Below are 15,297 nucleotides of genomic sequence, written 5' to 3'. Positions count from 1 at the left end.
GAATAAAGTTGTTGATTTATTTACGAAAATGTGAATGTGACCATGAGAAACAGGGAATTTCCCAGTGTGTTTAATTTCTGTTCAATATTGTTATATATTTTAGTTAGGCAAATGAGTTTTAATTTGTGCTACGGAATAAACAACTAAACATGATTCTATCTAATACTTGTATCTTTTGATAGGTTCTTGAATAAAGCTTGTATCATTCAAGATGTGCACCGCAACATTGGGTCTGACGGAATAGCGAAAAACCCATGGAATATATGCACGGTAGAGGAAGTTGAAGAGCTAAAGGCTCTTATAAGAGTCCTCCCAATATGGTCGACAGGGGTCTTAATGTCCATACACGCGAACCAGAGTTCATTTGGTGTGGTCCAAGCTTTATCGATGGATAGGCACCAAGCCTCAAAGTTTGAAGTTCCAGCGGCTTCATTTATTACGTTTCAAATCATGGTCATAGTGCTATGGATTCCTATCTATGATCGCGTACTCATTCCCCTGGCATCAAGGATCAATGGCAAACCTATTAGCCTTAGTGTAAAGTTGAGAATGGGGATCGGACTGTTTTGTGCATTCATGTCAATGTTTGTAGCCGGAATTGTGGAGAACATACGAAGAAAAGGAGCCATTGGTGAAGAGTTGGCAAATAATAATAATAATAGGGATGCAATCCTTATGTCTGCCTTTTGGCTAGTACCCCAAAATTGCTTGAGTGGCTTAGCTGAGGCCTTTAACGCGATAGGGCAAAACGAGTTTTATTACACTGAAATGCCTAAGAGCATGTCAAGCATAGCAACATGCCTCTTCGGAGTTGGGATGGGTGTTGCAGGGCTACTATCTAGTGTAATATTGAACTTGGTGAATGATATTACAACAAGAGGAGGCAAGGAAAGTTGGGTTTCAAGCAACATCAACAAAGGTCGATATGACTATTTTTATTGGCTTATTGCTGCAATATGCTTCTTCAATGTCTTGTTTGATATGTTTTGTAGTTGGTGTTATGAGCCTGTTGATGAGGTGCATGAGCAGGCTGTCAATCAAACACCAACATTGGCTAGACTGGAGAATAACAGCCTGCCGACGGACAAAGAATTGAAAGAGGGCTAGATTCGTCGATGTCTTATTATATGTAACCTTGATGTATTAAAACAAGTAGATAGGAGTACAATTTAGGGAAATAATTTTGGCACACTAAAAAGGTAATTTAGGCACACGCATTATTAGAGCACCATTTTCTATGTACCTCACGTTCTCACTCTTACATGCATAGAGATATGTCAATATCAATAAGGTTTGCCAAAGTCAACTTCCATATTTCATGAGGGATTGTTTTGGAGCTTTAAATAATATACGGAGTATGAATTAAATTTTTTTTTTTTCCAAAAAAACTTCTTAGTTCATGGTATTACATTTTTTGTGACTTTTGGAGGTATTCCTAGCAGCTAACCGTTGGACATTTATTGTACTATATGGTAAAATGGTAAATATTGAGAAATTTATTATTATTATTATTTTTAGAATATCCACCCGGTTCACCAAAATTTAGCTCCGACTACATCCGGATAGCACACCAAGCTTATGGTGGGTGAGTTTTTCAACAAGAGTTTCTGCATATGGTGAGGCTCGAACCTGAGACCTCCCTCTAAGGGCATGAAGTTGCTTACTAATTGAGCCAACTCTTGTTGATAAATATTGAGAAATTTAAAGTAGTTTCATCATCGATAGTTCATACAAATACGAAAATTGAGCAACTTTGATTTGATAGATAGTTTTTTTTTAAAATTAAATATTCACGTGCAGCTGAATTGGATTACATAAACAACGTTGAATTGGATTACTTAAACAACGTTGTTGTTCATGGTCCATAACGTTGTTGTTCATGGTCCATAAAAAGCTAGATGTCCATAAAATGCTAAATGGGCCAGGTCTATCACTTACTTTAATAACACTAATCTTCTCCATTTTTTTTTATGGGTGTGGTGCGTAAAGCCACAATGGCTGATGGCAATCGCTACTAGGATCCTCTACAAAAAAAAAAAGTGAGATATCCCACGCTCTTTCTATTTATGATTTTATGTTGTATTTATTGATAGTTAATGAATTTAGATTAGAGCTATCAAAAGTTGACCCGACCCGAAATACCGACTCAAACCCGTTTATTAACCGACCCATCTGAACTCGAAAAAATGGTGACCCAAACCCGACCTGAAACCAACGCTAGACCCGAGTTGACCCGAGTAAGTGAGACCCGAACTCGAACATGAACTGACCTGGAGATGACCCGACCCGAATGTAACCCGAAAAGTATTAACCTGAATCGAACCCGACTTGAACCGAAATTGACCCAAACCCGTTTTAACCTGTCAAAACCCGAATTTAACCCGACTTGTTACTAACCTGACCTGAATTCAACCCGACACGTTCCTAACCCGACCCGAATTTAACCCAACTTGTTACAAACCCCGACCCGAAATCAACCCGACTTGTTATTGACCAAACCCAAATTCAACCCGACTTGTTATTGAATCGACCCGAATTTTACCAGACCTATTACTAACCCGACCCAAAAATTCAACCCGATCTGTTACTAGCCCGACTCGAAATTAACACGACTTGTTATTGACCCGACCTAAATTCAACCCAAATTGTACCTGACCCGATTGCAAATCACCGTAAATGCAATTTAGATCACATTATTATTGTTGATCAAAGCATTTTGTCTAGGGAGATCAAGTTGATCCAAGCCAGCAAAAGAAAGGAACATCATCCTCAAATTTAAGAGTTAAATATAGTATATATTTGTTGTATGGTCAAAGGAGATAATTATCTTCATAAATTATAAACTATAGTTTCTAGTATATTGCCATAAATATTTTAGTCAAAGGAGAAAATTAGCTTGATAAAAATGATAATTATCTACTTATATTGAATTGAACCCGAATATGACATGACTTGGAAATGACCCGAACTGATTGTAACCTGCAAATTATTGACTTGAACATAACCCGACTTGACTCCGAGAATGACCCGACTTGGAAATGACCCAACCTGATTATAACCCGCAAATTATTGACTTGAACCGAACACGACTTGAACCCGAGAATGACCCGACTTGAAAATAACACGACCTGATTATAACCAGCTAATTATTGACTTGAACTGAACCCGACCTAATTCTAACCCGCATATTATTGACTTGAACCGAACTCGAAAACTACCCTAACCCGTTTTAACCCGAATTAAAACCGACCTATTGTTCACCTGACCCGAATGTAACCCGATCAGTTATTAACACGACCTAAATCCGACCCAAACTCGATAAGAAATATGACCCAACGTAACCCGACTCAAGCATGACCCAACCCAAACCCGAACCATATAGGTAATGGAATTAATCCGAATTGACTCGACCTGAGTTGACCCGACCCACTCTTACCGACCCAAACCCAACCCGTTTACCCGAATTGACAGCTCTACCCGAAACCTCCAAAATTTCTAAAAAAACCTGGATATTAGCCTTTAATTTAGGATTTTTTTTTTACTTTTTTCACCTGAAAATAAAAATTGTTGAAATGTTTACCATGTTCCCTACTATCCTCCGGGATTCCAATTGGTTGGGTGGAACCTTCCAATTTGCCTTAAAACGACCAATTTACCGGTTTACAACTTGCACCGATTTCATTAACTCAAGCTTACCACAAACATTAATGAAAACATATAATGATCATATATGGATCCAAACGACATTATATGACCACGAGATGTATCCCCTAAAATCTTAATGCTTTTCGACACCGGGCCACAAAACATTCGAAATTTCTCAAAAAGCGTGGATATATTAGCCTTCAATTTTTGAATTTTTTGACTTTTTTTCGCCCGGAAATAAAAATTGCCGAAATGTTTACCATGGACATAAATACCCTCCGGGAGTCCAATTAGGTGGGTGGAACCATCCAATTTGCCTTTAAAACGACCAATTTACCGGTTTAAAACTTACACCGATTTCATTAATCTCAAGCCTATCACGAACATTTATGACAACAAATAATGATCATATATGGTTCCAAACGACATTATATGACCCCAAGATGTATTCCCTAGAATTTCAAAACTTTTCGACACAAGGCCCCGAAGACTCCAAAAATTCTCAAAAAGCGTGGATATAGGCTTCAATTTTTGAATATTTTGACTTTTTTTGCCCGGAAATAAAAATTGCCAAAATGTTTACCATAGTCTCTAATATCCTCCGGGACTCCAATTGGGTGGGTGGAACAATCCAATTTGCCTTTAAAGGCCAATTTACCGATTTACAACTTGCGACGATTTCATTAACTAAAGCCTACCACAAACATTTATGACAACATATAATGATCATATATGGTTCCAAACGGCATTATATGACCCAAGATGTATCCCCTAAAATCTAAAGGCTTTACTACACTGGGCCCCAAAACCTCCAAAATTTCTCGATAAGCATGGATATTAGCCTTCAATTTTGGAACTATTTTGCTTTTCTTCGCCCTGAAATAAAAATTGCCGAAATGTTTTCCCTGGTCCCCAATACCCTTCGGGAGTCCAATTGGGTGGGTGGAACAATACTATTTGTCTTTAAATGGCCAATTTATCGATTTACAACTTGCACCGATTAAATTAACTCAAGCCTACTACGAACATTTATGACAACATATAATGATCATATATGGTTCCAACGACATTATATGAACCCGAGATGTATCCCCTTAAATCTCAAAACTTTTTGACACCAGGCCTCGAAACATCCCAAATTTCTAAAACAGTGTGAATTTCAATTTTAAATTTTTTTGACTTTTTTCGTCCGGAAATAAAAATTGCCAAAATGTTTACCATGGTCCCTAATACCCTCCGGGAGTCCAATTAGGTGAACCAACCAATTTGCCTTTAAACGGCCAATTACCATTTTACAACTAGCACCAATTTCATTAACTCTAGCCTACCACGAAAATTTATGACAACATATATATATTGATCATTTATGGTTCCAAACGGCATTATATGACCCCGAAATGTATCCCTTAAAATCTCATTTCTTTTCGACACCAGCCCCGAAACCTTTGAAATTTCCCAAAAAGCATGGATATTAGCCTTCAATTTTGAATTTTTTTTTTAATTTTTAACTCCTGGAAACAAAAATTACCGAAATGTTTACCATGGTCCCTAATACCCTCTCGGAAACCAATTGGGCGGGTGGAACCATCCTATTTTCCTTTAACCGGCCAATTTACAGGTTATAACTTGTAACAATTTAATTAACTCAAGCCTACTATGAACATTTATGACAACATATAATGATCATAATTGGTTCCAAACGGCATTATATGACCCCGATATGTATCCCCTAAAATCTCAAAACTTTTCGACACCGGGCCTTGAAACATCCCAAATTTCTCAAAAAGCGTGGATATTAGTCTTCAATTTTGGAATTTTTTTACATTTTTTGCCCGGAAATAAATTGCCAAAATATTTACCATGGTCCTTAATACCTTCCGGGAGTCCAATTCGGTGGGTGCAACCATCCAATTTGCCTTTAAACGACTAATTTACCGATTTACAACTTGCACCGATTTCATTAATTCAAGTGTACTGCGAACATTTATGACAACATATAATGATCATATATGGTTCCAACGACATTATATGACCCCGAGATGTATCCCCTACAATCTTAAGGCTTTTCGACAGCGGGTCCCGATACCTCCAAAATTTCTCAAAAAGCGAGGATATTAGCCTTCAACTTTGGAAATTTTTTACTTTTTTTCGCCCGGTAATAAAAATTAATGAAATATGCTCTCTAATACCATCCGGGAGTGCCATTGTATGGGTGGAACCATCTAATTTACGTTTAAACGATAAATTTACCGATTTCAAACTTGCACTGATTTCATTAACTTAAATCTACCACGAATATTTATGACAACATATAATAATCATATATAGTTCCAAACGGCATTATATGACACCAAGATGTATTCCCTGGAATTTCAAGACTTTTCGACACCGAGTCCCGAAACCTTCAAAATTTCGCAAAATGCGTGGATATTAAGTCTTCAATTTTGAAAATTTTCAACTTTTTTTCGCTCGGAATTAAAAATTTCCAAAAAATTTTCCATGGTCCCTAATACCCTCCCGAAGTTCAATTGGCTGGGTGGAACCATCCAATTTGCCTTTAAACAACCAATTTACCGGTTTACAACTTGCACCAATTTCATTAACTCAAGCCTACCACGAACATTTATGACAAAATATAATGATCATATATGGTTCCAAACGGAATTATATGACCCCGAGATGTATCCCCTAAAATCTCAAGGTTTTTTTATACCGGACCTCGAAACCTCTAAAATTTCTCAAAAAGCGTGAATATTAGCCTTCAATTTTGGAATTTTTTTTTACTTTTTTTCACCCGAAAATAAAAGTTGTCGAATTGTTTACCATGGTCCCTAATACCTTCCAGTAGTCCAATTGGGTGGATGGAACCACCAATTTGCCTCTTAATCGCTAATTTACCGGTTTACAACTTGCACCGATTTCATTAACTCAAGCCTACCACGAACATTTATGACAACAAATAATGATCATAAACGGTTCCAAACGACATTATATGACCCCGAGATATATTCCCTAAAATCTCAAGTCTTTTTTACACCGGATCCCAAAACCTCAAAAATTTGTCAAAAAACATGGATATTAGCCTTCAATTTTGGAATTTTTTGACTTTTTTTCGCCCGTAAATAAAAATTGCTGAAATGTTTACCATGGTCCCTAATACCCTCTGGGAGTCCAATTGGATGGGTGGAATGATAGGCGTGTCGCGTACCTAACAAAAATAAACCTAACTAGACCACTACTATGTAGATGGGGAAGCAAGGGTCGATTTTCAAGAGACTATGGTTCAACTAATTAATTAGACTCAAGTAACTAATAAGCAAGTAACCAAATCAAATAATTGAGAATTAATAACTAAATATCAAGAACGACGATTAAAATAAATAATACGATAATCAAATACTAAAGACATCCAAGATCAAGCAATACCACGATTACAATTAATGCAATAGTAGTAACATATAATTCAATTGATTAAAGAGGAAAAGTAATCTCTGAATAGTACCAATGTTCTCTCCCGAGTTATCAATGGCTTCCCTAATCAAAATCAAGCCTACTTCCGCGGAATCATGTAAATTAAAGACCTTGAGCACATTACCCTAACTTCCTAATCATCCATTCAACTACTCCCCTGATAAACTTCAAACCCTTAATTGATTTATTCAAACCCGTCAAAACTCAACTCCCATTGCGATTAAAACAATGGATAATAACAATACCAATTATCCCTAATCTAGTATTGGCATAAACACAATCAATTAAGCATATCAATTGCAATTATCATTAGAGAATTTAAAGAATTAAATCAAGCATTAATCATATTCGGGTTTCGCTAGATCTTGGAATAAAGAAACTACTCACACATATTCATGAAATCAAGAATGATAATCAATAAAGAGAACATAATTAACAATAATAAAATAAAAGAAGTGAGAGAAGAAATCAATACTTGAAATTAATTATGAAATCTTGAATTTTGAAAGCAAAACCCTAGAAAATAATATGGAAGAACGTAATACCCAAAAAGTCTAAAATAATATATGAAAAAGTGATACATAAAAGACTATCTAAACCTATTTATATCCTAGCATAAAACTAGATATTTTTATTTAAATAGGACTATCAAATGCCACCAAAACGAGCTGCCATAGGTGGGTTGTGGCCGCACGAAGAAAACCGCCACAACTAGGTAGTGGAGAGGGTTGTCTTCGCCTCTCCCTTGCTCCAATATAGACGTCCACAACCAAGCTGTGGAGTAGGCTGCAAAAATGCTCCATTGATGATGCTCCATTGGTACTATAAATGCTCCATATAAAGAAATATCTCACGATCAAAATAAATTCCATGCAAATCGAGCCTTATTCCTATAAAAACAAAAACAAACAAACCGAGAAGAGCAATATCGAAATAGGAAGAATAATAGCTCAAAAATATTAGGAGAATGAAGAAAACATAATAAAACATGACCAAATATCACATATAAATCGTGTATAATATCGTGATATCATGGAACCATATAATTTGCCTTTAAACAGCCAATTTACCAGTTTACAAATTGCACCGATTTCAATAACTCAAACCTACCACGAACATTTATGATAGCATATAAGGATCATATATGGTTCCAAACGGTATTATATGACACTCAGATGTATAAACTAAAATCTCAAGACTTTGCGACATCGGGCCCGAAACCTCCAAAATTTCTCAAAAAGCGTGGACATTAGCCTTCAATTTTTGAAAATTTTGACTTTTTTCGTCAGAAAATAAAAATTGCCGAAATGTTTACCATGGTCCCTAATATCCTTCGGGAGTCCAATTGGATGGGTGAAACCATCCAATTTGCCTATAAACGGCTATTTACCGGTTTATAAATTGCACCGATTTCATTAACTCAAGCCTACCACGATCATTTCTGACAACAAATAATGATCATATATGGTTCTAAAAGACATTAAATGACCCTGAGATGTATCCCCTAAAATTTCAAAACTTTTCGACATCGGGCCCCGAATCCTCAAAAATTTCTCAAAGAGGGTGGATATTATCCTTCAATTTTGAAATTTTTGACTTTTTATCGCCCGGAAATAAAAATTGCCGAAATGTTTACCATGGTCCCTACTACCCTCCGTGAGTCCAATTTGGTTGGTGGAACCATCCAATTTCCCTTTAAACGGCCAATTTAACACTAGTAGAAAATAAGTAATGGGAAGCCCCAAATGGCAAGCGGTTTTAAAAATCCGCTTGCCATTTACCCAATTTTTTTTTAATAAACCTGTAATATTAAATGGCAAGCGGTTTTGGCGCGAACCGCTTGCCAATATATATAATGACAAGCGGTTTGGGGTTGAAACGCTTGCCATTAGATATATTGGCAAGCGGTTCAACCCCAAACCGCTTTCCATTTAGAAAAGAAAAAAAAAACCGGGATCACAAACCCTAAGCCAATAAATGCCCACACATTCTCACGGCCTCTCTCTCCTCTCTCCCCTTTCACCCCTATTACCAGTTCTCTCTCACTCCTCTAATTCACTCTCCTTTCTCCATCTCCTTCTCTTAGCTTTCTCTCTCATCTCTTTCTTTCCTTTCTCACGCCAAGACCCATTGGTGCTTGTGGGTTTTTGAGCCAATTCCGGTGGTAGTCCGGTGGGTTTTCGAGCGAATTCTGGTGGGTTTTTGAGCCAATTCGAGCCATGGGTTTTCGAGCAAATTCGTGTGGGTTTAAATCGTGGTAGTCCGGTGGTGGTGCGTGTGGGTTTTTATGGTCGAATTCGACAATAAAAACTCTAGATCTAGAGTTTTTATGGTCGAATTTGACCCATAAACCCAAATTTAAAGCCAATTTCGATTTTTTGGTGGTATTCAAGGTATTTCCTTTTTTTTTTAATCTTTTATTTTGTTTTTTCAGTGTTTTTTTTTAATTTTATTGTGATGGGTGGTTGAATCGGTTTGTTTCAGGTCAATTTGTTGTTGGTGGGGTGTCGTGGTGGGTGGTGGTGTTGGCCAGTGTTCTGGTGTTGGTGGGGGTCGTCGGTGGACGGGTGGTGGTGGGTGGTCGTGGCTGGTGAGTGTTCTGGTATTGGTGGGCCGGGGGTCGTGGCTGACGGGTGTTCTGGTATTGGTGGGGGTCGTGGTGGGTGGTTGTTCTGGTATTGGTGGGTCGTGGTGGGCCGGTGGTGTTGGTGGTCGTGGCTGGTGGTACGAAGCAACATGAGCTTGGTTTTTTTTTTTTTTTTAATAGAGCTAATTTTATTTTATTTTTTTTTTTTTTTTTTTGGTATTAGTTGTATTAATTTTATTAGTTGTATTTTTTTTTTATGTAAATGTAATATTACAACAAATGATTAATAAAAACATTAATGTTTTTACATATGTTTGGTTTGTGTATCAATTTATGTGAAAAAATCCAAATTTTTTTTTTTTTTAATTTTTATACCCATAATGGGCAGCGGTTTGGCGCCAACACCGCTGCCCTTTCTCTAGTAATGGCAAGCGGTTCTGAACCGCTTGCCATTTAAATGGCAAATGGCAAGCCCCCTAAGCCCATGCGGTTCAAAACCGCTTGCCATTACATTTATTCTACTAGTGTAATTACCGGTTTACAACTTTCACGGATTTCGTTAACTCAACCCTACTACGAACATTTATGACAATATAAAATGATCATATATGATTCCAAATGGCATTATATGACCCCAAGATATATCCCCTAAAATAATAATACTTTTCTACACCAGGCCCCAAAACCTCCAAAATTTCTCAAAAAGCGTGGATATTAGCCTTCAATTTTAAAATTTTTTGATTTTTTTTAGCCCAAAAATGAAAATTTCCGAAATGTTTACCATTGTCCCTAATACCCTCCGGGAGTCCAATTGGGTGGGTGGAACCATCCAATTTGCCTTTAAACGACCAATTTACCGGTTTACAACTTGCACCGATTTCATTAATTCAAGCCTACCACGAACATTTATGACAACAAATAATGATCATATATGGTTCCAAACGGCATTAAATGACCCCAAGATGTATCACCTAGAATTTCAAGACTTTTCGACACCGAGCCCCGAATCCTCCAAAATTTCTCAAATAGCGTGGATATTAGCCTTCAATTTTGAAATTTTTAACTTTTTATCGCCCGGAAATAAAAATTGCCGAAATTTTTACCATGGTCCTTAATACCGTCCGGGAGTCCCATTGGGTGGGTGGAACCATCTAATTTGCCTTTAAACGACCAATTTACCGGTTTATACTTGTATCGATTTCATTAACTCTAGCCTACCACGAACATTTATGACAACAAATAATAATCATATATGGTTCCAGACGGCATTATATGAGCCCGAGATGTATCCCCTAGAATTTCAAGACTTTTCGACACCGGCCCCGAAACCTCCAAAATTTCTCAAAAAGCGTGGATATGTCTTCAATTTTGGAATTTTTTTACTTCTTTCACCCGGAAATAAAAATTGCCGAAATGCTTACCATGGTCCCTACTACCCTCGGTGAGTCCAATTTGATTGGTGGAACCATCCAATTTGCCTTTAAACGACCAATTTAATTACCGGTTTACAACTTGCACGGATTTCATTAACTCAAGCCTACTACGAACATTTATGACCACATATAATAATCATATATAGTTCCAAATGACATTATATGACCCCAAGATGTATCCCCTAAAATATTAATAGTTTTCTACACCAGGCCCCGAAACCTCCAAAATTTCTCAAAAAGCGTGGATATTAGCCTTCAATTTTGAATTTTTTTGAATTTTTTTCGCCCAGAAATAAAAATTTCTGAAATGTTTACCATGGTCCCTAATATTCTCCGGAAGTCCACTTGGGTGGGTGGAACCATCCAATTTACCTTTAAACGACCAATTTACCGGTTTACAACTTGCACCGATTTCATTAACTCAAGCGTACCACAAACATTTATGACAACAAATAATGATCATATATGGTTCCAAATGGCATTATATGATCCCGAGATGTATCTCATAGAATTTCAAGACTTTTCGACAACGGGCTCCGAAACCTCCAAAATTTCTCAAAAAGTGTGGATATTAGGCTTTAATTTTGGAATTTTTTGACTTTTTTTCGCCCCGAATTAAAAATTTCCGAAATATTTACCATGGTCCCTAATACCCTCCGTGAATCTAGATGGGTGTGTGGAACCATTCAATTTTCTTTTCAACGGTCAATTTACCGGTTTACAACTTGCACCGCTTTACTGGTTTACAACGGCCAATTTAATTAACTTGCTCCGAACCCGACTTGAACCGAAATTGACCCAAACCCGTTATAACCCGTCAAAACTCGAATTTAATCCGAATTGTAACTAACCTGACCTTAATTCAACTTGACCCGTTTCTAACCTGACCCGAATTTAACCCAACCTGTTACAAAACCGACCCGAAATCAACCCGAGTTGTTATTGATCTGACCCGAATTCAATCCGACTTGTTATTAATAACCCGACCTGAATTTTACCATACCTATTACTTACCCAACCCAAAAATTTAACCCGATCAATCACTAAGCCGACTCAAAATTAACACGACTTGTTATTGACCTGACCTAAATTCAACCCAAATTGTTCCTGACTCGATTTCAAATCACCGTAAATGCAATTTAGACCACCTTATCATTGTTGATCAAACCATTTTGTCTAGGGAGACCAAGTCGGTTCAGGCCAGCAAAAGAAAGGAACATCATCCTCAAATTTAAGAGTTAAGGAGATAATTATCTTCCTAAATTATAAACTATAGTTCCCTAGTATATTGCCATATATATTATAGTCAAAGGAAATAATTAGCTTGCTAAAGTGATAATTATCTATTTATAATTAGTTGAACTCGAATATGACCTGACTTGGAAATGACCTAACCTGATCGTAACCTGCAAATTATTGACTTGAACATAAACCAACTTGAATTCGAGAATGACCCGACTTGAAATGACCCAACCTGATTATAACCCGCAAATTATTGACTTGAACCGAACCCGATTTGAACCTGAGGATGACCCGACCTGATTATAATCCGCAAATTATTGACTTGAACCGAACCCGACTCAAACTCGAGAATGACCCAACCTGATTCTAACCCGCAAATTATTGACTTGAACAGAACCTGACTCGAACCTGGGAATTACCCTAACCCGTTTTAACCCATGAAAACCCGAATTAAACCCGACCTATTGTTCACCCGACCCGAATGTAAACCGACCCAAACCCGATAAGAAGTATGACCCGACGTGACCCGACTCAAGCATGACCCAACCCAAACCCGACCCGCATAGGTTATGGAATTAATCTGAATTGTCCTGACCCGAGTTGACCTGACCCAAACCCGACCCGTTTACCCCAATTGACAGCTCTAATTTGCAATAAAAAAATTGTTAGTTAATGGATGGAATCAGTTGTACTAAAATATTCTTTTGTGGTATCACGGGTTGAAATATTATCCCCACTTAATTTTCATTTATATTGTTGGGTTGGGTATATTAGACAATTAATCTCGAAAATTTTTGTTTGAAATAATTAAAAAAAATAAGGGCTTGTTTACAAACTTATTTAAGGAGTGAACTGGTGTAAATATAATACATATCTTTTTTTTAACGTAATTTTTTTGCTATTTAAAGAGCCACAAGGACGGTTGATGAGAGTCGATCCCAAGATCTCTTAGAATATGGAGGGAAACTCCAACCACTTGAGCTATCCCCTCACTCTCTTCTTTTAACATAATTCAATCATAAATAATTAAAGATATTATTCTCTTAATTTTAATATGAAAATTATTCCACACTAATTTATTTTCCCAAAGTATTCTACCTCTAGGATCTATTGCTCTAAGCCTCTAAGGCCTAACATACAAAGTTATTCGAAGATTGGTATTAACGGTTACGAAAACGAGACATTGATTTGCTTTTCCTTACAAAAATGGACTTTAATGATGCTTTAGTTAACCATGTGTTCAATGGGTATGACAGATTGCAATTGGGCCATGTTGTATAGAATTTGGATCCAAACTTTGCTTTTTAAAATTCTACTCGTATTTTTGGCGATTAAGTAGTCCAAGTATCTTTTATTTATACGGAGTAGCAAATTTTGAAAAAATCAATCCATAATCAATTCGAAAATTAGGCTACCTGATCCGATAATCATAATATTTTGGATACCCGATCCAATAATTTGTTATCAGGTACAAGTACAGATACGGTTATTGGATACTCCTTTCGTTTATAATAATCGCAACAGTAGGGTTGACACAAAATTTTAGAAAATTTATAGGGTGGGAACCAAAAGATGAATTTTTTAATGTAAAGTGTTGGTAAGTTTAATTGTTAGTAGGAGAAAAAAATATTTTTAAAAAATAGTGTAAATGGGGTTGTTACTTGTTAGGAGAGAAAAATAATAAAATAGTTGTGGTTCCTTACCAAATAAGAAAGTGTTGTAACTATTATGAAACGAATGAAAAAAAAAAGTGTTGTGATTATTATGAAACGGAGGGAGTATCATTATTAAATTAACGGGTTAGCCGATCCGATCAGCAACTGTTTCTTTTATTTCCTACTTAAATCTATTTATCCAAATCCTAAACTCTTATAAGTACAAATTTACATTATTGGATATCATAATGGGTATCCGATTATTAATCCAAAAGTCTGGGTATCCAAACTTATTGGTTTGGTTCATGAATATCGTTTATAGTGTTATTGGTTATCGGGTAGTTGAACCGATAATGTTAACGGTTTAAGTACTGAACCATGCTCACCCCTACTTACTACACACTTTTTTTTTTTTTTTTTTTTTTTTTTTTTTTTTTTTTTTTACAACATTTAAGAAAAGAACATTTCACATAATTTAAAACACTTTAAAATTATGGGGTTGAGAGGTTGTTAATTATTGTAGTATAGTACTTAATTAAGTGGATCACGAACTTAAAATAAGGATAATAATACAATTCCAAAAAAAAAAATCAATTATAGTGTGTTGTAGTATTATGACAATTACATTTAGGAAAGTGTTACAATTATTTAAAATGGAAGAAGTAATTTTATTTTTTCCCCCTTTTTATTGGCAACTAATTAAGGGCCTGTTTTCAAACATTTATTTTCAGTTCACTTTAGTTCATCACTAATAAGTTCAGTTCAGTTTAGTTTAGCTTGACTCCTAATTTCCTTCTCTTATAAAATATTCATTTCAGTTCAGTTCAGTTCAACTCTAATAAGTTCAGTTCAGTTCAGTTCATTTCATTTCAGTTCAGCTGAGTTTAGGGCCTGTTCTCATACGTTGAAATTCAGATCAGTTCAGTTCAGCTCCTAATAATTTCCTTCTCTTAGGGTCTGTTCACATTTACTTAATTTCAGTTCAGTTCAGTTCAGTTCAGCTCAAATCAGTTCAGTTCAGCTCCAATCAGTTCAGTTCAGTTCAGCTCTTAATTTCCCTCTCTCATAAAATATTCATTTCAGCTCAATTCAGTTCAGTTCAGTTTAGTTCAGTTCCAATCAGTTCAGTTCAGTTCAGTTCAGTTCCAATCAGTTCAGTTCAGTTCAGTTCAGTTCAGTTCAGCTCAGTAAATGTGAACAGGCCCTTATAAAATATTCATTTCAGTTCAGTTCAGTCAATGAGAACAGGCCCTTAGTCAATGAG

The 15,297-nt window shown here is 36.3% G+C and overlaps 1 protein-coding gene across 1 annotated transcript in view; it reads left to right on the top strand.

The window, feature by feature from the left end:
- Positions 1-1,257, top strand: part of LOC145639727 (protein NRT1/ PTR FAMILY 1.2-like) — a 43,283-nt gene extending 42,026 nt beyond the window's left edge. The window contains exon 4 of the mRNA XM_081691050.1: positions 183-1,257. Coding sequence (XP_081547176.1) covers positions 183-1,107 — 925 coding nt within the window. The 3' untranslated portion in view covers positions 1,108-1,257. The remainder of the gene's footprint in view (positions 1-182) is intronic.
- The last annotated feature ends 14,040 nt before the right edge of the window (positions 1,258-15,297 follow it).

This window comes from Chenopodium album, chromosome 7, assembly GCF_948465745.1.
Source record: "Chenopodium album chromosome 7, dcCheAlbu1.1, whole genome shotgun sequence".
In the NCBI taxonomy this organism is placed as follows: domain Eukaryota; kingdom Viridiplantae; phylum Streptophyta; class Magnoliopsida; order Caryophyllales; family Amaranthaceae; genus Chenopodium; species Chenopodium album.
Note: the sequence above shows the minus strand (reverse complement) of the source record. Positions and strands in the feature narration are given on the sequence as shown.